The sequence below is a fragment of the Nyctereutes procyonoides genome, unplaced genomic scaffold, assembly GCF_905146905.1.
Source record: "Nyctereutes procyonoides isolate TBG_1078 unplaced genomic scaffold, NYPRO_anot_genome, whole genome shotgun sequence".
NCBI lineage: Eukaryota > Metazoa > Chordata > Mammalia > Carnivora > Canidae > Nyctereutes > Nyctereutes procyonoides.
Genome location: NW_026575128.1, coordinates 15,578,907 through 15,603,354, shown reverse-complemented (window position 1 = coordinate 15,603,354; position 24,448 = coordinate 15,578,907). Strand labels below are relative to the sequence as shown.

General features: G+C 50.3%; 2 protein-coding genes and 4 non-coding genes across 6 annotated transcripts; 5 read left to right on the top strand and 1 right to left on the bottom strand.

The window, feature by feature from the left end:
• Nucleotides 1-4,114: 4,114 nt before the first annotated feature.
• Nucleotides 4,115-6,900, top strand: RPS8 (ribosomal protein S8). Its single transcript, XM_055342117.1, has 6 exons — nt 4,115-4,189; nt 4,574-4,680; nt 5,161-5,260; nt 5,819-5,994; nt 6,226-6,355; nt 6,750-6,900. Exons 1-6 carry the CDS (start codon nt 4,186-4,188, stop codon nt 6,857-6,859), a joined length of 627 nt encoding a protein of 208 aa, XP_055198092.1. The 5' UTR covers nt 4,115-4,185; the 3' UTR covers nt 6,860-6,900.
• LOC129520974 (small nucleolar RNA SNORD55/SNORD39) lies at nt 4,422-4,501 on the top strand. Its single transcript, XR_008666733.1, has one exon. It is a non-coding gene; the product is annotated as a small nucleolar RNA SNORD55/SNORD39 (small nucleolar RNA).
• Nucleotides 4,975-5,078, top strand: LOC129520977 (small nucleolar RNA SNORD46). Its single transcript, XR_008666736.1, has one exon. It is a non-coding gene; the product is annotated as a small nucleolar RNA SNORD46 (small nucleolar RNA).
• On the top strand, nt 6,063-6,129 carry LOC129520976 (small nucleolar RNA SNORD38). The gene has a single exon (XR_008666735.1). It is a non-coding gene; the product is annotated as a small nucleolar RNA SNORD38 (small nucleolar RNA).
• LOC129520975 (small nucleolar RNA SNORD38) lies at nt 6,563-6,632 on the top strand. Its single transcript, XR_008666734.1, has one exon. It is a non-coding gene; the product is annotated as a small nucleolar RNA SNORD38 (small nucleolar RNA).
• Nucleotides 6,901-11,062: 4,162 nt separating the features above from the next.
• On the bottom strand, nt 11,063-14,380 carry BEST4 (bestrophin 4). Its single transcript, XM_055342026.1, has 9 exons — nt 14,229-14,380; nt 14,049-14,143; nt 13,278-13,511; nt 12,958-13,112; nt 12,441-12,518; nt 11,955-12,152; nt 11,753-11,833; nt 11,509-11,663; nt 11,063-11,336 (listed from the first exon to the last, which is right to left on the bottom strand). Exons 1-9 carry the CDS (start codon nt 14,378-14,380, stop codon nt 11,063-11,065), a joined length of 1,422 nt encoding a protein of 473 aa, XP_055198001.1.
• Between the last annotated feature and the right edge of the window lie 10,068 nt (nt 14,381-24,448).

Sequence of the window (24,448 nt, the reverse complement as noted above, 5' to 3'; positions counted from 1 at the left end):
ATTAATTGGAATTACTCCCACTATTCACATGGTTACTTTTCTCTCATCTCCCTAATCCAGTCTACCTAATTCCATCACCTACCAAGTGCCCCTGGAAATCAACTCCTTTTTATGTCCAATATAATTGCCTTTTCCTTTTCTTGTACCAAAGAGCTGGAGGTGGAAAGATGATTAAGATTCTTGCACCAGGGACACCTGGGTGGCTCAGCGGTTTGACGCCTGCCTTCAGCACAGGGCGTGATCCTGGAATACCAGGATCGGGTCCCACATCGGGCTCCCTGCTTAGAACCCGATGCTTCTCCCTCTGCCTACGTCTCTGCCTCTCTCTCTTTCTGTGTCTCTCATGAATAAGTAAGTAAATAAAATATTTTTTTAAAAGTCCTTGCACTGTACTCAAAGATCTCACAATCTATTGGGGAAACATATTGAATAAAATGTTGTAAGTAGAACAAGAATTTGTTCAAATATTTGAGTGCCACTCAAGTATTTATTAATGCTTACTAAATGCTAGGCATTATTCTAAGTGTTAGAAACACAGTAGTTAAGCAACATAGTTTTTTTTTAATGTTATTTATTCGTGAGAGACACAGAAGCAGAGACATAGGCAGAGGGAGAGAAGCAGGCTCTCCGCGGGAAGCCTGATACAGGGCTGGATCCTAGGACCCCGGGATCATGACCTGAGCCTAAGGCATATGCTCAACCACTGAGCCATCCAGGTGCCCCAACAACACAGTTTCTACTCTCATGTTTATTATATTTTAGTGGGGAAGGCAGATAATGAATATGTAAAAACATTGTTAGTATTAAGTGAGTAAAGAAAGAGAAGTGTTGCTACTTTAGAGAAGTTTTTTTGGTTTGTTTTTAAGTAAACTCTACCCACAATATGGAGCTTGAACTCACAACCTGGAGGTCAAGAGTCAAATGCTCTACAGACTAAGCAGGCCAGGCACCCCAAGTGTTGCCTCTTTAGAAAGCAGGCTCAGGAGATCCCTGGGTGGTGCAGCGGCTTAGTGCCTGCCTTCAGCTCAGGGCATGATCCTGGAGACCTGGGATCGAGTCCCAACATCGGGCTCCCTGCATGGAGCCTGCTTCTCCCTCTGCCTGTGTCTCTGCCTCTCTCTCTCTGTGTGTGTGTTTCTCATGAATAAATAAAATCTTAAAAAAAGAAAAAAAAGCAGGCTCAGAAAAGTCCTCCCAGTGTGTGTATGTATGTAGAGGTGACATTTTGAGCAGAAACTTGAAATGAGAGAAGAAGCCAAGCTAAGACTTAAGAGCATTTTCTCTCAACTCACAAGGGCCTGAGGCAAGAACAGCAAGGTCACAGTGCCAGGAGTTGAGTGAGGGAGATAGTAGGAGACAAGAAGTCAAATTGATAAAGCCAACGATATAAACAGAGGTCAGATATTCCTGGGCCATAACAAGGAATTGAGATTTTATTCTGAATGTGGTAGGAAACCAGTGGAAGGTTGAAGATACAGGAGAAAGGATGATGTTGAGAGATTCCCTTCAAAGGGATGGGATAGGATTTGGAGCCAACTGTAAAAAGGCTTATTCTTATTTCAATACTGCTGCATGATTCCCTCCAGCCACCAGCCTAATCGTCTCCTCCCCTTTATTTTTTTTTCTTTCAAATTTAAGTAATCTCTTCACTCAACGTGGGACTTGAATTTACAAGAGCTGCATCTTCTATTGACTGAGCCAGCCAGGCACCCCTGTTTTTTGGTTTGTTTTTTGTTTTTGTTTTTTTTTTAAGTTTAAGTAATCTGGCAGCCCCGGTGGCTTAGCAGTGGCTCAGCAGTTTAACACCGCCTTCAGCCCAGGGTGTGATCCTGGAGACCCGGAATTGAGTCCCACATCAGGCTCCCTCCACGGAGCCTGCTTCTCCCTCTGCCTGTGTCTCTGCCTCTCTCTGTGTCTCTCATGAATAAATAAAATCTTAAAAAAATAAAATAGTTTAATCTCTGCACTCAACGTGGGACTCAAATTCATGATCTCCCAAATCAAGAGCCACCACCTTCTTCAACTGAGCCACCCAGGCACTCTTTTCTCCTTGCTTTTAAAATCATACTTCTTAATTTTTTTTTTATTTATGATAGTCACACAGAGAGAGAGGCAGAGACACAGGCAGAGGGAGAAGCAGGCTCCATGCACCGGGAGCCCGACGTGGGATTCGATCCCGGGTCTCCAGGATCGCGCCCTGGGTCAAAGGCAGGCGCCAAACCGCTGCACCACCCAGGGATCCCTAAAGTCATACTTCTTGAAAGAATTGCTTACATATGCTGTATTTTTTCCTTTTTTTTAAAGATTTTATTTACTCATGAGAGACAGAGACACAGGCAGAGGGAGAAGCAGGCTCCACGCAGGGAGCCCAATGTGGGACTCAATACCGGGTCTCCAGGATCACACCCTGGTGGAAGGCGGTGCTAAACCGCTGAGCCACCCGGGCTGCCCCACATATACTGTATCTTTTCTAAAAAACTTCCCTTTCTGGGGGTACCTGGTGGCTCAGTCAGGTAAGGAAGCATCTGCCTTCGGCACAGGTCATGATCTCAGGGTCCTGGGATCCAGCCCCGCATCCAGCTCTCCGCTCAGTGGCGTTTGGTTCTCCCTTTCTGACACCACCACTCTTGCGCTATCATAAATCTTTTAAAAAGATAAAACTTCCCATTCGATTTTAAGTTTTTGCTCAGTCCCCTTAAGTTTTGCCACTCCCCTTGCCAATATTACCAAAGACTTTTGAGTTACTAAATCCAAGAATCACTTTTTAGTCCTCATTTTAACTAGCCTTCACAGTAGCATTAGACCATGACCTCATTGTGTGCTGGCTTTCTTCCTGTCACTCAATTCCTTTGACAGTTTTCCTCTACCTGGCCTTAAATGTTCACATTCCTCAAGCCTTGGACCTAGAACAGAAGTTCTGGTCCACAACACCCTATGCTGATTGGGCCCATGTGTCAAGAATACTTGTTAAGTTGTTAAATGTTTGGAAAAAATCAAAAGCATAACATTTCAAGAGAGGTGAATCCCATTATCGCAAGTTTTTTTTTCCCTCCAGGATCGCAAGTTTTATTTGAACACAGCCACACATATTTACTATTGCCCAGGGATGCTCCCACGCTGCAGCAGCAAAGCTGAGTGGTCGCGACGGGCTCCATATCCCGCAAAGCCTATTTACTTGGTATGTTTTACAAGAAAAGTTTGCTTTATGCTCTCTCGCGGGGTTCCATTCATCCGGGTGACCTTAATCATCACCGTTTGTACACTACCGATTCCCAAAGTAGCATCTCCTGTGCAAGACCTTCTATAAGGAAGCCAAACATGCACGCCCAGCGGCCTGTCATTCGAAGGGATCGAGTGAGGAATCGGGGATCCTTGACACACCTCCCTTTCCCTAACCGCCCCCCCACCATCTATCATCAAAGCCTTCAAAACAAAGTCCAAGTCCAGCACTCGTTTCCACCCTTACTGCCTCCCACCCTGGCCCACAGCAGCCGCGCCCGGCTCCGAAATGAGTCTTTTCAAAATGTAAACAGAGGGCAGCCCGGGCGGCTCAGGGGTTGAACGTCTGCCTTTGGCCCAGGGCGATCCTGGGGTCCCGGATCGAGTCCCGCGTCGGGATCCCTGCGTAGAGCCTGTTTCTCCCTCTGCCTGTGTCTCTGCCTCTCTCTCTCTCTCTGTGTCTCTCATGAATAAATAATAAAAAATAATAAATAAAAAATAAAGGGGCAACCCTGGTGGCGCAGCGGTTTAGCGCCGCCTGCAGCCTGGGGCCTGATCCTGGAGTCCAAGGATCGAGTCCCACGTCAGGCTCCCTGCATGGAGCCTGCTTCGCCCTCTGCCTGTGTCTCTGCCTCTCTCTCTCTCTCTCTCTCTCTCTCTCTCTCTCTCTCTGTGTCTCTCATGAATAAATAAATAAAATATTTTAAAAATAAATAAATAAATAAATAAATAAAATCTTCTTAAAAATGCAAATCGAGCAGGTCGCCCCGCGCTGGCCTCGGGCGCAGCCGCTCGCCGACCCCTACGGAGCTCCCACGCCCCCCTCGCGGTAGCAGAAGCGACGTTGCGCTCCGACTCCGGGTCCCGACCACGGCGCCCGGAAATTACGTAAGGGGGCGGGGCAGCGTTTTACAAACCTGCCCGTGAGGCTTTGCGTTTCCTCTTTCGCAGCCAGCTCCGAGAGCGATGGGTGAGTGTGACTGTGTCGGGGCCGGGGAAGGGGGTGAAGCTCCATCCGGCGCCATCCTGCTTCGCAGCCGCGTCGGGAGGGCGGGCGCCACGGCCCCCGGCACCGAGCAGCCACGCGGAGGCTGCTGTGCTCGGTTCTGGCCGCCGGGGCCCGCGCCGGGGGCTTGCGGGGCTTTGGTGCCGCGGGCGCCGCCAACATGGCTGCCGCGGGAAGGAGCCCGGGCTGGGCCGCGCGTGGATGATGACACCTTGGAAATGCGGAAAACTCCCGAGTGCGCAGTGGGGGAGCCAACCTTGGAGAGCTGAGCGTGCGGCGCGCCCGGTGCGGGGGTCTCGGGCTCGCGGGGCGCCGGCTAAAGCTCCCGCCTCCTGCTCCCACACGCAGGCATCTCTCGGGACAACTGGCACAAGCGCCGCAAGACCGGGGGCAAGAGAAAGCCCTACCACAAGAAGCGGAAGTATGAGCTGGGACGCCCCGCGGCCAACACTAAGGTGTGTGCGGGGCCCTCGCCTCCCGCCCGCTCCCCCGTCTCCAGCGTGGTCTGGCCTCCGTGCGGTGCTTGAGGCTTCCCGGGGCTCGTGATTCGTTTGGGGGGTCGGGCGGCCTCCTCACCTTGACGTGTGGTTAAGACGCAAGAGGTTGCGCGGAGACCCATGCTGGTATTAGGACTTAAAGGGCGCCTGGAGGGCGTGGGCCATTTGAGGGATAGTCAGAAACCCGGTATTTTTCTGTTGCATAGAGACTTCATTTTCGGGGTTTGGAAGCAGGGTTTTCCTCTTGGAGGTAACCGGAGTGATGAGAAAGAATCCTTAGGTGTGGTTGGGGCCGTGTTGGCCACCTGTGTGCCACATGCCAGTGCTAGGACTTGTCATAGTTACACTGACTGTGTTGCCTCCACGGGGTCTAGGGTTCCCCTGCCTCTTCTTGTCTTAATCTCCTGGATAACCTAGTTCCTGTCTGTGTTTTTCCAGATTGGCCCCCGCCGCATACACACAGTACGAGTCCGGGGAGGCAATAAGAAGTACCGAGCCTTGAGGCTAGACGTGGGGAACTTCTCATGGGGCTCGGAGTGTGAGTGGGGCCCTCCAGGAGTGGGTGGGAACCCAACGCCTAAAACTTCTAAGATTCGGTCATTGCTTTTAACAGGAGGTTCATGGCTTCCACCAAGATACTGAAGTTTGTTTGAAAGCTCTTAATGTTGTGGTAGCTGGAGAATTCTCTCCTTCCTGGTTTTTTTTTTTTTTTTTTTTTTTTTTAATGATAGTCACACAGGCGCAGAGACACAGGCAGAGGGAGAAGCAGGCTCCATGCACCGGGAGCCCGACGTGGGATTCAATCCCGGGTCTCCAGGATCGTGCCCTGGGCCAAAGGCACGCGCCAAACCGCTGCGCCACCCAGGGATCCCCCTGTTTTGTCTCTTAACTCCTGTAGCCTCAGGGATTGGGACTGAACCTAGAGACACTGTGTGGTTCCCAGTCCTCTCTGGAAAGGTGGCTTTGTGGAAGATGAGCTAACACCCCGTGGTAGGGTAACGGCTTATTCCCTTGCTTCTCCTTAGGCACTTTGGGGGGAGAGGTGACAAGGCCAGTTGGCTTCTGGGACTTGATTCTAAATTTCCTCCATGAGCAGGTTGTACACGCAAAACCAGGATTATCGATGTTGTCTATAATGCATCCAACAATGAACTGGTACGCACCAAGACCCTGGTGAAGAACTGTATCGTGCTCATTGACAGCACACCGTACCGACAGTGGTACGAGTCCCACTATGCACTGCCCCTGGGACGCAAGAAGGGGGCCAAGCTGGTGCGTGTTCTCGGGGAGCCACCTTCCCTGTGGGGGTGGGGGAAGGAAGGTCAGCCTCATTCCAGCCTTCTTATGATGAAAACTGTCCAGTTCTGCTACTGAAAGGAAAGAGATGAAAGCCTTTCATCTGAGGAAGGCAGCAGGGATTGGGATGTAAAGGTTATTGAGGATATTTTCCCTGAGCCAGGGCCTCGGGAACCCCAACTAACCTACCTTACCTCCTTTATTCAGACGCCTGAGGAGGAAGAGATTTTAAATAAAAAACGATCAAAGAAAATCCAGAAGAAGTATGATGAAAGGAAAAAGAATGCCAAAATCAGCAGTCTTCTGGAGGAGCAGTTCCAACAGGGCAAGCTTCTTGGTGAGATGGCTCTTGCAGTGGGGGGAGGAATCACAGTACTGTCTGCATTTCGTTCTTGCTTCTTGTTCTTTCAACTGCCAGCTGTGTGGTAGAGGCTTGCTAGGAGAGTTGAATGATAGCATATAAGTACGACTCAACAGGTCATCCCATTGGCATGAAGCTGAAATGGGAAATAGTGGGCAGGAGAAGTCTGGGCTGAGGGGGCCGTCTCGGTGATGAAAACTTTGTCCAGTTCTGCTACTGACTTTAAAGTGATGATAAAGTATATCTGAGGAGACACTGGGCTTCAAGCCTGCCCCCGGGAGAACTGAACAAACATGGACTTTTAAGGAGACAGCTGGTTTGGGTAAGGCCCCATTGTCCTTTTGCTAATGAATGCATACGTTCCTTGCAGCATGCATCGCTTCGAGACCAGGCCAGTGCGGCCGGGCAGATGGCTATGTGCTAGAGGGCAAGGAGCTGGAGTTCTATCTGAGGAAAATCAAAGCCCGGAAAGGCAAATAAATCTTCTGTCTTCGGTCATGTAATAAAGGTGTTTATTGTTCTGTCCTGTGTTCACGTATGAATATCCAATTGCTCTGCATGCTTTCCCTGTAGGTCAGTCCTAGATGTGGGCTGTGCTTTTATAAAGCTGGGAACATTTCTCACCACAGAAGTTAGTGTTCAGTGGGAGCAGGGATGTGACGTTCAGGCCAAGCAGAGGCTGTATGAAGGACATAGCCCAGCACTGGGTCCCCATATTACTGAGGTTGTGACTGGAACCTGAAGCCATGCTGCCTCTAAAAACGCTTTCAGGGGTGCCTGGGTGGCTCAATTGGTTAAGCATCTGCCTTCGACTCAGGTCATTATCCCAGGATCCTGGGATCCAGTCCCAAATTAGTCTCCCTGCTCAAGTGGGGAGTCCACCTGTTCTCTCTCAAGTGAATGAATAAAATCTTTTAAAAAAGTAAAAACTTCGCTCTTAGAGATCCTGTACCCTTTTCCTATGTGAACCTTTGTTTTCAGGTTTTAGCTTGATGTTTCTAGCGTCAAGTTCATGATGGCCTAGATAATCTTGGAAGTTGTGTTCCTTTTCTGCATTGAGAGCAAGTTGTACATGTTGAAGACTGTCCTGTCAGCTTTTGAATGTCTTTCTAAAGTAAATTTTCTCTTGAACCCTAATCCCTTCCACCCTCACTCTACTCAAGTGTGTAAGATAACCAGTGATTTTTGCATTGCTAAATCCTTAAGGGTCTACTGTGTCTGCAGCTTAGCTACATTGTCTGCTGTCAGTTTTTTGTTGTTTTTTTTTAAGATTATTTTTCATGAGAGACAGGCAGAAGGAGAAGCAGGCTCCTGTGGGGAACCCACCTAAGATCCAGTCCCAGGACCTGGGATCCTGACCTGAGCCAAAGGCAGATTCTTAACCACTGAGCCACCCAGGTGTCCTGTGTGCTACAGTTTTCTGACTAACCCAAACCTATTTAATACCTGCACTTGGGTATCATTATTGAACTCTCAAAAGTGAGCATGTTAAAAACGTGACCGTGACTTTTCCTCAGCTTTCCCTTTTTAAATAGGTTCTCGGTTATTTGATTATAGCAAGTTATTGCCTTTATATAGCCGCTTAAATCAAAATCTTGGTCATTTTGACTTTAGTACATCTAATGTCACCAAATCTCATTGGTTCAACCTTTAATACCACCTCTACTTCGTGAGAGACCCAGGCAGAGGGAGGAGTAGGCTCCACGCAGGGACCCGGATGCAGAACTCCATCCCAGGTCTCCAGGATCAAGCTGTGGACTGAAGGCGGTGCTAAACCTCTGAGCCACCAGGGCTGCCCCTGGTTGGTTTTTTTTTTTTTTATTCATGAGAGGGAGGCAGAGACATAGAGGGAGAAGCAGCATCCCTACAGGGAGCCCAATGCAGGACTTGACCCCAGAACTCGGGGATCACAACCTGAGCCCAAACCAGACCCTCAACCACTGAGCCACCGAGGCGTTCCTGATCAATAGGTTTTTGATGGGACAGCGTCCCATCTCCGAAGTCTTTCCAAATTACAGAACTCAATGTGACCTGGTCCCTTTTTAATAGTGCTGATCATCCTGGCCTTACTGAGGTGCTAGTCCTTCTGTTGAGAACATTTTCCTTCACATACCATGTGGCATACATGAGGTCTTAGACCCTAGTGAATTTTACTCTGATAATTCTAAGTTACACCCCCTTCTGTGCTGTTAACTTGATCATAAGTTTTACTCCTTTTGTCTTTTTTGTCCTATTAGAAAGGAATTCCAGGAGATGAGTGTTTCCTACTGTGTCTAGTACTTAGAAGTGCATGGCAATAAACCAAGCACTCAGATCTGCTGAGTTAATTTTAAAAACTTAAGATTTTATTCAGGTTAAAGTTGAAAATACAAGCATAACTTAAGAGCCGAAAATAGTGAAAATTCCAATTGGTTCATTTAGCTTGGCTAAATTATAGACTTGCGTGAATAGACAATAAAGATGGAGATGACCCTCACCCCACCCCCTTTTGAGCACAAAAACTTCAGGATACAAAAAAGGCAACCCAACCTAAAACCTTACTATTGGCTCTGGGAGCCCTGTGCCCTCACCTCTCTTCCATCTAGTGGTCATATCTTTATTACCATAATTTTAGCTATTTACTGAGGTATGGGTCAAGAATAACAGCCATACAAGATGCTGCTTTTTATTTCCTAATTTGAGCTGTACGAATCTGCCTCCCCTTCACTTCTACCTCTATAAATAGAACCAGTGTGTTTGGGATCCCTGGGTGGCGCAGCGGTTTGGCGCCTGCCTTTGGCCCAGGGCACGATCCTGGAGACCCGGGATCGAGTCCCACGTCAGGCTCCCGGTGCATGGAGCCTGCTTCTCCCTCTGCCTGTGTCTCTGCCTCTCTCTCTGTATGACTATCGTAAATAAATAAAAAAAAATTAAAAAAAAAAAGAACCAGTGTGTTTAGTCTTGGATCCATCCACACCATTCCTGAAGCCATCAGCTGACCATTCTTGCCCCAAACCAAGGCTAACTTCTATCAACCCCGTGAAAAATGTCAAATGTCTTCCACATAAAGGGCTGTCTTGGGTGCTATTGTCTCTAAAGACTTGGAGACCTACGCTTAGGCCTCCTGTAACCCATGGTCATCCAGCAAGAAAGTAGCAAAGCTAGTGTTATCCTCTAGCCAGTCTCGACGATGTTAGAGGCTGTAGCTGTACTCAACCTCCACTACACCCTTGTTTCTTCCTTCAGAGTTCTGTCATTTGTCATCCTTTGACCTTGAGATTCAGTTTTGGCATTCAATTTTTTTTTAAGATTTAGTTTATTCATGAGACACAAAGAGAGGCAGAGGGAGAAGCAGGCTTGTTGTGGGGAGCCAAATAATGGGATTGGATCCCAGGACCCCAGGATCGTGAACTGAGCCAAAGGCAGATGCTCCACTGCTGAACCATCCAGGCGCCCCTCACCAATTCTTGAGTGGAAGACTTCTAGAGCTGGAGCTCAGTTCAGGCAACTCCAACCTAGTGCTCTGTGAGGCTGCTTTCCTTCAGCACTGTAGGCCCAACAGAGTTGGACCCCCCGGCTTTCACCCCCGAGATCATCCTTTCTCCTGTTGGGCTGGTGGGAGCAGAGAAGGGTGTGGCACTCTGCACTCCAAATTCCCACGGCTCAGGCTGGCTGGTGTACAACAACTGCCTTCACGTCTCAGTTGGATCAGCCTCCAGGACAGATTCCCAAGCCCTTACTATATTTTCTTTATCCCACTTCACAGCATGCCAACTTGGTCTAAAACAATTGTAATTGCACAAGTAATGATTATTTTCTAATTGTAAACAAAAGTTGAATATTACAGGTAAAGCAAAAGTCCCCCAGCACACGGTGATTCCCTCTTCAGAGTAAGATAATCAGGATAGGGTGTATACTAACTTTATTTATTTAATTTTTTATTTTTAATTATTTATTTATTTATTTAGTTATTTAGTTATGATAGACATAGAGAAAGAGAGACAGGCAGAGACACAGGAGGAGGGAGAAGCAGGCTCCATGCCGGTACCCGATGTGGGACTCGATCCCAGGACTCCAGGATCGCGCCCTGGGCCAAAGGCAGGCACTAAACCGCTGAGCCACCCAGGGATTCCCACCTTTTTTTTTTTTTTAAGATTTTATTCATTCATAGAGACGGAGAGAGGGGCAGAGACACAGGCAGAAGGAGAAGCCCGACGTGGGACTCGATCCCGAGTCTCCAGGATCACACCCCGGGCTGCAGGCGGCACCAAACTGCTGCGCCACCAGGGCTGCCCCTAACTTTTATATAGGACTCAAAGTGTGATGCCTGGACCAGCAGCAGCACCATCACCTGGGAACTTCCTCCTTCCCTCCCAGATCTAATGAATCAGAGACACTGAGTGGACCCTGTGAACAGGCCCTTCAGTGCTGCTGATGCTCCCTCAGGTCTGAGAACAGGCCCAGCTCCCTAGTGCCCAGGAAATTAACTGCATCTGGATTCTGGCCCACGTGTCCTAGCATCAGTTTCCTACCTTCTCCCGCCAAAACGGACAGATTCCCAGCCCTGGTGCTGGCCCCGCCCTCTTCCTCTTTCAAAGTCTGTCCCTAAATTCTCGGGCTCGGGACGCACAGTTAAGTGCTCTGACTGCGCTGGAGGGCAGCGGTGGCCGGGAGGGGAGGGGCGGCAGGCAGGACGGCCTCCGCTCAGGGCTCCCTGGCCGCCTCCTCTGACCCCACCGACGCCTCCTCAATGCGGTCCGCAGCCTCGAGGTCGCCGCTCTCCTCCGCTCGGAAGCGCAGCAGATGAGGGGTCCGGGGGGCTCCTCGCGCGCGGCCGAAGGTCCTGAGGCTGATGGCGGGGGAGGGTGCCCCTGCGGCCAGCAAGCGGCCGAGCAAAGGGGTCTGCGCGGCGGGCAGCGGCCGAGCGGACCCCGGGGACGCCTCCACCTGCATGCTCTGCTCGGGGTCGTCGCTCACGCTGCAGGGGGGAGGGCGGGCTGAGCCAACCTGGGCGGGGCCACCCCGGGGCTGGCTCTCCCGAGGGGGCAAGGAGCTGGGGCGACCGGGTCACTGGCGCTCCAGAGGGGTGGTGAGGACCTGGGGCCCGATTGCCGGGTCAACTCCTGTCTCCACCCGCGCGGGCCACTCACCGAAGGTTGAAGGTGGAGCCCAGGAAGGAAGGCCGCAGAGCCTCGGCCGCCGTGGCCACCGTGTAGGGCGGCTGCGCAGAGTCATCGTCCCAGTACAGGTCCTTCTCAGCGGGAGGCAGGTTCTGATACATGTCATCCACGGATAACAGAGACACCTGGGGCAGGCAGCAAGTCACAAGGATCCCCCTGCCCTCTCCACACCCAGGTGGAGAGCGCAAGGAGCTGCCCCCAGGCCCCTGCACACCTGCAGGTTGCGGTCTATGAGCTTGTTGGTCTCAAAATCGTCATCATCCTCACCAAAGGGGTTGATAATCTGTTCAGCCACCTGCAGGTTGTAAGGCAGTGTTTCCTGGGCTTGGAGCCCCATTCTCTATCCCCAAAGCTGAGGTGGGCCCTGGGCCCACATCTCTACAGAACAAGCTGGTATGACCACCCTATGTGCCCACCTTGAGCCAGCCAGCATAGAAGAAGAACTGCAGCAGAGTGGTGAGAGGCACATACATGTCCAGGTCCCCCAGGGTGGATGCTGCCTCCTGGCCTGGCTCTAAAGGCTCCTGAGGTTTGGCTGGCCCTGCCTCTGGCTCCACAAACTGGCGGCCAACCAGGGAGAGGCCAAAGAAGGAGTATACGGCTATGGTCACTACCTGGAGGAGGAAGCCCAACTGAGTAAAAGCGAGAAAAGCCTGCCCCAACCCTGGGGCCAGGGAGGGAATCTGATAAGGAAGTAAAACGTGTAGCAAGGTGTGGCAGCATCAGAGGGGATGGGGTCGTTTCAGTGGGGGCCAAGGGATGCTTTGAGGATGAGCCCGTGGTTGTTCAGTGTCTCGCTGGACTGAACTGCCACAGGGCAGGTACCATCTCTAATCCTCAGTGTCACACACAGCACAGGACATGCACTAGGCTCTGGGATGCGGGAGGTGAGAGGCAGTTACTTGGGTGTAGACGAGAGGGATGCTGATCCAGTCGTAGTGGAACAGCATGCTGCACTTAGCCCGGTACTTGTTCAGCTCCTGGTGGAAAAGCAGGAAGAGGATGTCAGTGGAGGTGCAGAAGGAGGAATGGGGAAGAACAGGGGAGCCCAGAATGAACTAGGCCTAGAGGCCCATTTTACTATCAGAGGTCTTATGCAAGGGTGCCCGTGATGGGAAGCAGTTTAACAAAGTAGGTGCAAGCACAGACTGTGGAACCAGCATGTCTCAGTTGGTTACCTCCACTAACTAGCCGTATGACTTGGGCAAGTTTCTTTTCCACTCTGTGCCTGTTTGCTCACCTGTGAAAGAGGGATGGTAATAACGTCCCAAGGGCTGTGGTGAGGGCTAAATGAGTTAATACACGCACAGTGCTTCCAACAGTGCAAGAATGGTACCATCTAACTACTAATTACTAAAATTATTATTCCAGTTTGCAAAGCTACAGGGGACAGACAGGCCTGGTCCCGAGCAGACTCACTTCCAGGAGCAGACAGAGAGCAATGTCGTCACGGATTCGCCCATCCCTCCGGGCCTGGGCCGCCAGGTTAGTAAACCAGACGCAGGGGATCCAGTACTTATTGAAATCGGATTTTAGGCTCTCAAACTTTTTCCTCTCTTCCTGGGACATGAAACCTGAGGAGATAAAGTGAGTGCGGCGCAGACACCTCTCCTGCCCCCCAGGACTTGCCCCCTGAGGGTCAGAACCCCCCTCCCAGGAGGCCCACGTTCGGGTCCTGATCCCGGGGCCACCCCCAGGCTCTCCAGCGGGGCTCGAGCCCCGAGGGCACCTGTCCACACCTGCGTCCACCACATGCTCCATGGTGGGGAAGCGCTTGAGCACGCGGGTGCTCACCGAGCGCAGCACCAGCACGGACGCCAGGTTGGCATAGCGAATGAGGGTGCGGCGCAGCAGGCGGCCACGCTGGTCTACACCGTGCACGCTGGCCGAGATGACGCACATCAGCTGGTCTGGCAGTGGGATGCTTGTATACTGGGCCCACCAGCGGTTCACCACCAGGGTCACGTAGAAACCTGATCACCCGCCGTGGAAGGGGAGATGGAAGGCCTGCCCCTGTAGGAGTCAGCACGCCCTGTCCCCCAGCCAGAGAACCAAGGCAGGGAGAAGGATGCATTTGGCCCCAGTGCCCTGCCTCGCTGTCAGGGGGAGGGTCTCTTCCTAAACCATCTTCCTTGCTAAGCTGGCCTGGAGGATGGAGGAATGCAAACCTCCTCCGGCAGAGAAGTGGTCAAGTAATGGTTAGCTCTGAGCCCTGCTTCCCACAAGGTGGGAAGGGAGTGTCACCTCTCTCCAGCTCCTCTCCAGTACCCAGAGTGGGGTTTTGAGGCCAGCAGGTGTCTTGTCCCTTTGTGGAGTGAGGGTCTAGCAAGTGATAGGCAAGGTCCAGCCCTCTGGAAATCCAGGATGTAACTCGCATGCCTGCTGAGCCTACTTTGGTTGATCTCTAGGCTGTGCTGCTGGGGTAATTCTGCGCCTCAGACCTATCAGCTCAACCCAAAAGTCAGAGAAGACGGTAAGAAGGATGCCAGGAGAACAGGAGGGAGCCTTACCCAGTACGAAGGATAAGGGGATGAGATCTGCAGAACGATTGCAGTATCGGGCCACCTGAGCATACACGTGCCTCTGCTCCTGGGTCAGCAGCAGCCTGGGGAAGGTCAGTCATGAGCCTGGGTGAGAGGGAAGCGGACAGCCTAGGCTCCCCCAGGCCAGCCCTGGGACCTCACCCTCACCGGTAGGTGATGCTGAGCAGAGCATACAGGGCCGTGAAGAGGAGGAACTCTTTGTAGAGGAGCTTGTAGATGCTTCCCCTCCACCTGAGAAGCAAGCCAGAGAAGCCTCCGAAGCGAGCCTCTGCTACTTTGAGGGTATATGAAACCGTCATGGTGCTGGGGGCCTGGGAAGGAGGTCACACGAATTGCCCCCAGAGCTGTCCCTCTTTCCTGCAAACCTTCTCCTTAGCTTGCCTTCTTATCACCAAGCAACCTCCCTTCAACTCTGGTCACACACAAACCCTGTGTTAGTAGACAGGGAGGAAGAAGCTTCAGAGCACATGAAGCACACCCCCATCCCCTCCAGAACTCAGTGGTACAGGGGTCGAGCCAGGATGGGATGGGCCTGGGGAAGCTGAGATCTATAACCTCTCGTGCAAGAGGCTTCTCCAAGATCCGGTTCCACTTGCAGGGCCAGAAGTAACCAGATCATGAACTTCTGAGGACAGAAGATCCAACTCTAGCCCAAACCCACAACTACCCCCTGGGGTCTTGCTCACAGCTGGTCTCCCAAGGCCCAGGGTACTGACACCTCCCACTCCACACCTGCCTACCTGCTCTGGGCAGCAGCCCGTGTTGAGGAAGGAGAACTGGGCTAGCCCACACACCACACGCACTTAAATATCTGCTGGGCCCATAAAGCTTAGCTGGATGGAGGTTATCATTGATGGATGGAGGCTATCAGCCAGCTCAGCTTCCCCTGGCCCTGGGAACTAGATGTATCTCCCTACCCCTGCGGGGCTGGGCTGGCCTTTGGGTGGCAAAAGTGCTATCTGCACTGACCCTACCGCTCGCACCAATGATACCCTGTCCTTGAAACCAGGATGACAGGGATTACTGTCCCACGCTCCAGGTGAGAAGACAGACGCATGATGATAAATTGTTATAATCATAACAGCTACTGATCACAGAGCACTGACTGACAGGCACCGTGCCAAAGGCACTAGTATATCAGCATCTCTTGGAGTCCTCCTCTCAACTCGGTGGGACAGGGATCAGCCCCGTTTACAGATGAGGCTCCAAGAGGTAAATGATTTGTTCAAGGTCAGACAGCTGAGACACACTGGAGGAGGTAGGATTCAACGCCAGAGGTGATGGACTTGGTTGGGCTTGAAAATAAAATGGCCAGTTATTTTACCAGTAAAATAGGTTTAATCAAAAATAGAGGAATGACAATTCAGGATACGCAAGCTACAGCAAGCCATAGGCAAGTCCAGGAACAAAGGACAGGAATGTTATTATATAGAGAAAAAGGAGGAAGTTGAGAGGGGCTATTTGAGCAAAAGTCCACTGGAAGTTGGGGATGTTTTCTTATTGGCTGAGTTGTGGCAACGTCTCATTGACTGGACTTTTCTCTACAAAGAAAAAGTCTTTCTCCCTCTTGCAGGGGTGGTAAAGTAGGTCCTTTCCAGTTGGAAAATGCAAGGTATGCGTCTTCCTGTTGGGGTCTGCAATTGATGCATTGATAGGTAGGGTGTGAGAACTCCCCTCATTCTGGCCTTCAAACTCTATTTTTTTAAAAAAAGATTTTCTTTATTTATTAATGAGAGACACACACAGAGAGGCAGAGACACAGGCAGAGGGAGAAGCAGACCCCATGCAGGGAACCCGATGTGGGACTCGATCCCAGGACTCCAGGATCATGCCCTGGGCTAAAGGCAGGCACTAAACCGGTGAGCCACCCAAGCGTGCCTCCAAACTCTATTTTTTTTTTCAGATTTTTTTTATTCATGAGACACACAGAGGAGGGGTGGGCAGAAACAGAACCAGGCTCCATACAGGGAACCCAACATAGGACTCGATCCTGGGTCTCCAGGATCACGCCCTGGCCCGAAGACGGCACTAAACCACTGAGCCACCTGGGCTGCCTCCAAACTCTATTTTAAATGAGGTTTCCTTTATTCAGTTTTACAACTCCAAAGGCTGGAAGGGACCCAGTGGGCAGAAACAAGGGCTTGAGCCCGGGGACCAGGGGCCTGTGCACTGGCCACACTACCAGGCTTCTGGTACAGGCTCTGAGGAGCTTGTCTTGACCACTCCCCACCCCTGTCAGCACAGGGCTGACAGGGCCACGGGTCTGGGACTCAAGCCTAGGGATGCAGCACTCCCGCAGCCCTGTGTCCAGCATCTTGACTCCTTTAATCTTTTTTTTTTTTTTTAATTTTTATTTATTTATGATAGTCACACAGAGAGAGAGTGAGAGGCAGAGACACAGGCAGAGGGAGAAGCAGGCTCCATGCACCGGGAGCCCGACGTGGGATTCGATCCTGGGTCTCCAGGATCGCGCCCCGGGCTAAAGGCAGGCGCCAAACCGCTGCGCCACCCAGGGATCCCCAGCATCTTGACTCCTAAGGGTATTTAGCATCCTGGGTGGCCATTTCTACTCCTAGGCCTCAATTTCTTCCTGTGTCAAACAGAGGAAATAATATTTGAGGCACCAGCTCAATTAGCCACCCAGTGCTGAGATCATCCACAAAAACCCAGGAGGGCTGGTCCCACTTCTGACCTGTCTTGGGAAGCTCCTTCCCCTGCACTGTGAGCTCATTCTCACCCATAGGTGTTTCCTAGAGAGGAAGCAGGGAGAGGGGGTTAGGAGCACAAGCTTGGGAGTCAGACAAGCCTGGGTTTCAATTCTAGCTCTCTGGAGCCTTACACAAGTTACCTCATCTCTCTGAACCTCAGTTTCCTCCTCTACAAAACAAGATCAATAGCACCTTTCACCAGAGCAATTGGGGTTATTCAGTGAAACAAGGTCCAGAGCCTTGAGCATGACTAAGTGGCTGCCATTTAGCTGCCATTACCATGAAGAGCCAAGTCTGTTCCCCTTAGTTTCCACCTCCTGGTCCTCTGTTGTGTCTCAGAATCACACTGCGTCTGTGTGTGTGTGGGTGGGTGGGTGTGTGTCCCATAGGTCTGGGAGACCCAGGACCTCTCTCCTAGGGAGGGTGAGATACTAGCTCTGAGGCCCCAGCCATCATGCCCATGCAGCCCTTCCCAAGCTCTGATCTGTGGCTTTTCTAGAGGATTCTGGGTTGCATACCACTTAAAGAGTATCTGGGGACCAGGCCTAGGCCTCGAGGAGCTCACACCCTGAGATCCTGGGAACTTTCTTGAGGAACAACCCAGATAACCCAGGCTGCTGCATTTCCGTCACTGCCCCCCCATCTGCTTCTGTGGCTCTCACCTTCCTGCCTGTTACCAACAGTCTGAAGCACTGGGCTGTGAGTTTCCCACAGAGCCATGGGTAAAGGTGCAGGACCTGAAGCCTCACTCCAGGAAGGGGAGTCCCCAGTCCCCACCCAACCCTTCCCTCCTGAGTCATCTTATCTCCCTTCCCAGCACCTGACAGGTCACTGTGGTTTATGGTCCAGGAGAGGGAACCACTCCAGCTGTAAATCATTTACTCCACCCTTCTTTACGGTCTTCTACTTCTTGCCTCCTGCTCCCTTCTGGTCCTGACGGCCCATGCCCTCTCCCCTCCTCACAGCCCAGAGTTGGATATATGACTTGACAGTTTACGGCATGGAGTCTGAAGCCAGACTGCCCAGATTTCCAAATCTGAACTCTACTGTGAACTACCTTTGTGACCTTGGGCAAGCTGTTTAACATTTCTTTCTTTTTAAAATTAATTAATTAATTAATTAATTATCCATGAGAGACACAAAGAGAGGCAGAGACAGAGGCAGAGGGAGAAGCTGGCTCCCTCTGTAGGGAGCCAGATGTGAGACTCAGTCCCAGGACCCCGGGATCACGCCCTGAGCCAAAGGCTGATGCTCAACTGCTGAGCCACCCAGGTGCCCTGTTTAACATTCTGTGTTTAATTTCCCCATGGGGAATAGGGAGGATAATACCTTTCTCATAGAGTTAATAATGTGCATATTAAATGGGTTAATATTTATAAAGTGCTCAGAATAGCACATGGTGAGTGTGAAACGCTACTGTAGCTATTTGCATCTCTCTGGTTTGGCTTTAGTACTTCTTTCTCTGCACCCATCAAAGATACCTGAGGTCTTATTGCTGATTCCAGTGGCCCCCTCCCAAGTCCTACCCTTACTTGGCAGCTCTTTTTTTTTTAATTTTTATTTATTTATGATAGTCACACACACAGAGAGAGAGAGGGGCAGAGACACAGGCAGAGGGAGAAGCAGGCTCCATGCACCCGGAGCCCGACGTGGGATTCGATCCCGAGTCTCCAGGATTGCGCCCTGGGCCAAAGGCAGGTACCAAACCGGTGCACCACCCAGGGATCCCTTTTTTTTTATTATTTCAAGTAGGCTCCACATCTAATGTGGGGCTCAAACTCACAACCCTGAGATTAAGAGTCAGATGCTCTACCAATTGAGCCAGTCAGGCGCCTCTTGGTAGTTCTCATTCTAGAAAGAATCCCTTGGCCTCTGTGACCTGACATTGTCAAGAGATTCTGATTCTGAGGGGTGCCTGGGTGGTGCAATGGGTTAAGATCTGACTTTTTTTTAATTTGTTTGTTTATTTGTTTGCTTATTTATTTATTTATTAAGGGGAGGGGCAGAGGGAGAGGGAAAGAGAGAGAGAATCTCCAGCAGAATCCCCACTGAGCATGGAGCCCAACATGGGGCTCAATCACCCAACACTGAGATTCTGAACTGAACCAAAATCAAGAGTTGGTTGCTGGGGATCCCTGGGTGGCTCAGCGGTTTAGCACCTGCCTTTGGCCCAGGGCGTGGTCCTGGGTCCTGGGATCAAGTCCCACATCGGACTTCTTGCTTGGAGCCTGCTTCTCCCTCTGCCTGTGTCCCTGCTTCTCTCTCTCTCTCTCTCTGTCTCATGAATAAATGAATAAGATCTTAAAAAAAACAAAAGAGTTGGTTGTTAAACCCACTGAGCCACCTAGGCACTCCACATCAGGCTGTTTTCAGCCCATATTCTGCTTGAGATTCTCTCCTTCTCCTTCTGCCGCCTCCCTCTGCTTATGCTGTCTCTCTCCCTCCCTCTCTCTCAAAAAGAGAAAGAAAAAAGAAAGAAAGAGAGAGAGAGAGAGAGAGAAGAGAAAGAAAGAAAGAAAGAAAGAAAGAAAGAAAGAAAGAAAGAAAGAAGAAAGTCTTAATAAAAAGAGGGAGATTCTGACTCTGAGCTGTCAAGAGGGCAAGAAGTGTGGGACAGGTCCTCAACTAGTGGCAATGGAGCCTAACAGCATCCTCTATGGGATGGAGACCCAGAGAACTCTCCAAAACCTCACTTGGGCAGAGATTGTGAGATTCTTGATGGGGAAAGAGAAAGCGCATTAATAATAGGGACATGGAATATGGTGTCATGGCTTCTGGACGAGGGCTCAAAAATCTTGTTAACTTCCCAAGGGGAGAAGACAGTGAAGGGTAACAGAATATGGTACCCTGTATTCCATTTTGGCATATTGACTAATTTGAACTGTAGATACTTGAAAACCAGCAAATGCAGGAAGAGGGTTTCTCTGGATTCCTCTTATTTGTTTTTTTTTTTAAGATTTTATTTATTTATTCATGAGAGACAGAGAGAGAGAGAGAGAGAGAGGGAGGCAGAGACACAGACAGAGGGAGAAGCAGGCTCCATGCAGGGAGCCTGACGCGGGACTTGATCCCAGGACTCCGGAATCACGCCCTGAGGCAAAGGCAGTTGCCAAACCACTGAGCCACCCAGGGATTCCCTCAACTGGTGTTTTTAAGAGAAGAAGAGATTAGGACACACAGAGAAAAAGGTCATGTAGATAAAGGGGGATTAAGAGGTACAAATTTCCAGTTATAAAATAAGTCAGTCACACAGATGGAGATTAATAGTACAACATAGGGAATGTAGTCAATATTACAACAATGTTGTATGGTGACACATGGTGACTACATTTACGGTGGTGAGCACTGAGTAATGTGTAGAATTGTCGAATCCATATGTTGTATACCTGAAACTAATATAATATGTCCATTATACTTAAGTTAAAAAAATAAAAAAGATCACATGAAATCAAAGGGAGAAGACCATCATCCACAAATCAAGAGAGAGACCTCAAAAGATATGGTTAAAAAAATTCAGGGGCACCTGGGTGGCTCAGTTAGTTGAGCCTCTGACTCTTGATTTTGGCTTGGGTTATGGTCTCAAGGTCAAATTTGGTGGTTGAGCCCCCTCCCTCCCCTGCTCCTACTGAAGTGCTCTCTAAGATTTATTTTATTTTTTATGTTTTTTAAGATTTTATTTATTTATTCATGACAGACACACAGAGAGAGAGAGAGGCAGAGACAGGCAGAGGGAGAAGCAGGCTCCATGCAGGGAGCTTGATGCGGGACTCGATCCTGAGTCTCCAGGATCATACCCCAGGCTGAAGGCGATGCCAATTGCTTGGGCCATCGGGGCTGCCCTAAAATTTATTTTAGAGAGAGAGAGACTGAGATCACAAGCAGGGGGAGCAGCAAGAGAGAGAAGCAGGCTCCCAGCTGAGCAGGGAGCCCAATGGGGGGCTGGATACCAGGCAGACACTTAAATGACTGAGCCACCCAGGTGCCCCTAAAATAAACAAAATCTTAAAAAGAACAATTCAACTAAGTACATTTGAAGACCTAATTGGCTTTATTAAATGAGTCATGAGTCAGGCAGCCTCTCATCTAGCCAGTTGAGGCCCTCCTGTGGAGTTTGTACAAAATGGAAGTTTTCATAAGAAGGAGCTTGGGGCAGGAAAGTTAGAAGCAAAATAAAAGAAAGGACTTTTTTTAAACTTTTTTTTTATTTTTTAAAGACTTACTTATTTATTCATTCAGAGAGAGTGAAGAGAGAGGCAGACACAAGCAGAGGGAGAATCAGGCTCCATGCAGGAAGCCCGATGTGGGACTCGATCCTGGGTCTCCAGGATCACACCCCAGGCTGCAGGTGTTGCTAAACCGCTGCGCCACCGGGGCTGCCCCAGAAAGGATTGTTTTAGGTAAGGTCGCTTTCCCTTAGGAGGAAGAGCAGAGATCTTATCATGCAGATCACCTCATCTTTCTTTGGGGGACGGGAAGGCTTATGTGAAAGACTTACTGGCACCTATCAGAAAATTCCTGACAGGTTAGGATTTATATTTCTGGGGGAGGTGGAAACCGCACTTAGGTCAGGTATTAAGCCCTGGCTTGGTGACTTGGCCTGGCCCAAGGAACACCATTTAAGGTCTGTGGTTTTCTTTCTTTCTTTTTTCTTTCTATCTTTCTTTTTTTCTCTCTCCCTCTTTTTCTTTCTTTCTTCCTCTCTCTTTTTAAAAGATTTTACTTATTTATGTTGTGCCCAAGATTGCGAATCTGAGGAACCACCGAGGAGCCGACACCAATGCAAACACACGAGGGTTTATTTACAAGCTCGAGCTTGGTTCCAAGTATACCCGACACAGTGGAGCAGGGACTTGGACCCCGAAGTGATTACAGCTGGTTTTTTTATAGGCTGGTCTAGGGGATTTCCAGAAGGGATGGAAGAATTCTAAGATGGGACTTTCTACCACGGGCGTGGGCTCTGTTGTCTTTCTGATATGGGATTACCTGCCGAGGACATTGAGGACATTCTGCAGTTTTTCCCCTTAAAGTTCAGCTCTTATTCACAGGGCCCTAAGATAGCTGTACTTGTGCTAATGCTAAACTTTAGGTGGGATGGCCTTAATTTTTCTTGGCCTCCACAATTTACTTGAGAGACAGCGAGAGCGAGAGAGAGCACAAAGGGAGAAGGAAGAGCAGGGAATCGGACTTGGGGACTTGATCCTAAAGCCCCAAGATCAAGCCCGAGCCGAAGGCAACCGCCTAACTGACTGAGCCGCCCAGGGAGCCCTGTGGTTTTCTTTTTGATAGAATCAACCTTACCAATCAATACCTTGAGCTTGGACTTCCAGCCTTCAGTACTATGAGAAAACAAATTTCTGTTGTTTTAGCCACCTAGTGCATAGAATTTTGTTATGGCAGCCCTACTGAACTAATACAAAGGCTAATATAAATTTTGTTTTATTTTCCAAATATCAAATTGCAACACAAATGTGCCTCTTTTTTTAAAAATATTTTTTTTAATTTTTTTTAAAGATTTTATTTATTTATGAGAGACAGAGACAGAGAGAGACAGAAACACAGGCAGAGGGAGAAGCAGGCTCCATGCAGGAAGCCTGATGTGGTACTTGTCCCAGGTCTCCAGGATCACACCCTGGACTGAAGGTGGCATTAAACCGCTGAGCCACCTGGGCTGCCCTTTTTAAGATTTTATTTATTTACTCATGAGAAACACGGAGAGGTAGAGACACAGGCAAAAGAAGAAGCAGGCTCCCCAAGGGGAGCCTGATGCAGGACTTGATCCCAGGACCCCAGAATCATGACCTGAGCCAAAGGCAGATGCTCAACCACTGAGCCACCCAGGTGCCCCCAAATATGCTTTTTCATACTACACATGCTTCAGCCCCATTTTGCCTGAGAGCTTCCTTTCTGGCCTCACAACTACCATCTCCCCACTGGAAAATTGTTGACTTGTCTGATAAAACCAAACTCCTGACTATGGCACTTAAGCACCCCCACCCCCACTCCTCCTCATTCATCTTAGCTATTAGTCATTATCCCCCTTTCAGGCTGTTTGGTTTCTCCCATCAATGGCCATGAAGGGCAAGGTTAGATGGCCTGATGAGGGGTTGAGTGGGCAGGCAACATGGAGGTAGGATGCAATGGAGACTACTGTGACTGTGAAGGCAGGGAGGGCAGCAAGATACAGTGGCAGTGATCGATAATCCCAACCAGGGCGACACAACTCACATTAGGCTGTGAGGGGAAGATGGAGGGAAGTGGGTACTTTGTAGAGATGTTTATCTTTTAGAAGATAAAACTGACAGGAATTAGTTTGTTTTTTTAAGATTTTATTCGTTTATTTGAGAGAGAGAGAGAGAGAACACATAAGAAGAGGGGAGGAGCAGAGGGAGAAGAAGAAGCAAACTCCCCACTGAGCAGGGAGCCTGATGCATGGCTCATCCCAGGACCCTGGGATCCTGACCTGAGCTGAAGGCAGAAACTTAACTCACTGAGCCACCTAGACACCCCTAGGAATTAGGTTCTAATAAATATTTGTTGACTCTCCTGGCTACTCTTTCTAAAGCAAGCTTTTTGGTTACTCTTCTGTCCACTTCCTTCATAGCCTTTTCAAAGCCTGTGATGACCTTGCTCCTATACTTGTCTATTGTTTGTTTCCATCTAAAAGCATGAATTAAACGAGGGCTGCCACCCTGAGGAGCCTTGTTCAGCAGGTGCTTGGCACTTAGCAGGTACTCCCCATTAATCTCCGAGCCTGAATGGCTTAATAATTGAATGGGACAGAGTGAGGGCAGAGAGGTGAAAAGGACAAGGCCAGGGGGAGGCCTGTGATAACTGGGACAAACACTCTGGAGGGGTTAAGACCCTACCTCTCTGCGTTTCTGGCCCTGGGAAGGGCGGGCATGAACTGGGGGTCTAGAGGTCCACCTGGCTCCAGGACCACCTGCGCAATTGTCTGTCTAGATTTGGGAAGATCCCAAATCCCAGTCTTCGCTTTCTGGCTTTCTGACCACTGACTTAAGGCAGTAGGTGTTTCCAGGCAAAGGAAATAGGGGACCCCGCCAGAACCTGAGAGCTAATTCTCAAGAATGTGGAGGAGGGTAGCAGAGGATGTGGCATGGCACATGGTAAAAAACCTTGAATATTGGGCTGTTTGACCCCAAAACTCAGCGTGGCGGCCTCGCCCTTCCTCCACCCCTCCCTTCCCGGTCGCAAGCCAGGCTCAGGAGTGTGCAATTCTCCCCAAGCCCTAAAAGGGGGTGGTATCGGGCTGGGCCAGGGGGCGCTGGTCGAGGGCTTGGGACCCGCAGAAGGTCTCGCGCACTTAAAGGGGAGTGTTGGTGACGCCCCCTGGAGAATGCGAGCGGCCCCCCTTTCCCCGCCCCGGCCCCAACCTCTCCCTTCCCGCCAGCATCGCTAGTCCGTCTGGCTGCTTGGGGGAGCTCTCCAGATAGCCAGCCCCACTCGGACTTCAGAACAAGCCCCGAAAGATGGGGACAGAAAGGGACTCCCCTAAGCGGGCCTCTCGGTCACCGGGGCGCAGGGAGAAGGCTTCGGAGGAAAGGCCGCCCCCGACTCGGGCCGCCCCCGCAAGGCTCCCGGCGGCAGGGCGGTGTCCTTAAGGCGCGGGCAGCAGGCGGGGCGGGCAGCAGGCGGGGCGGG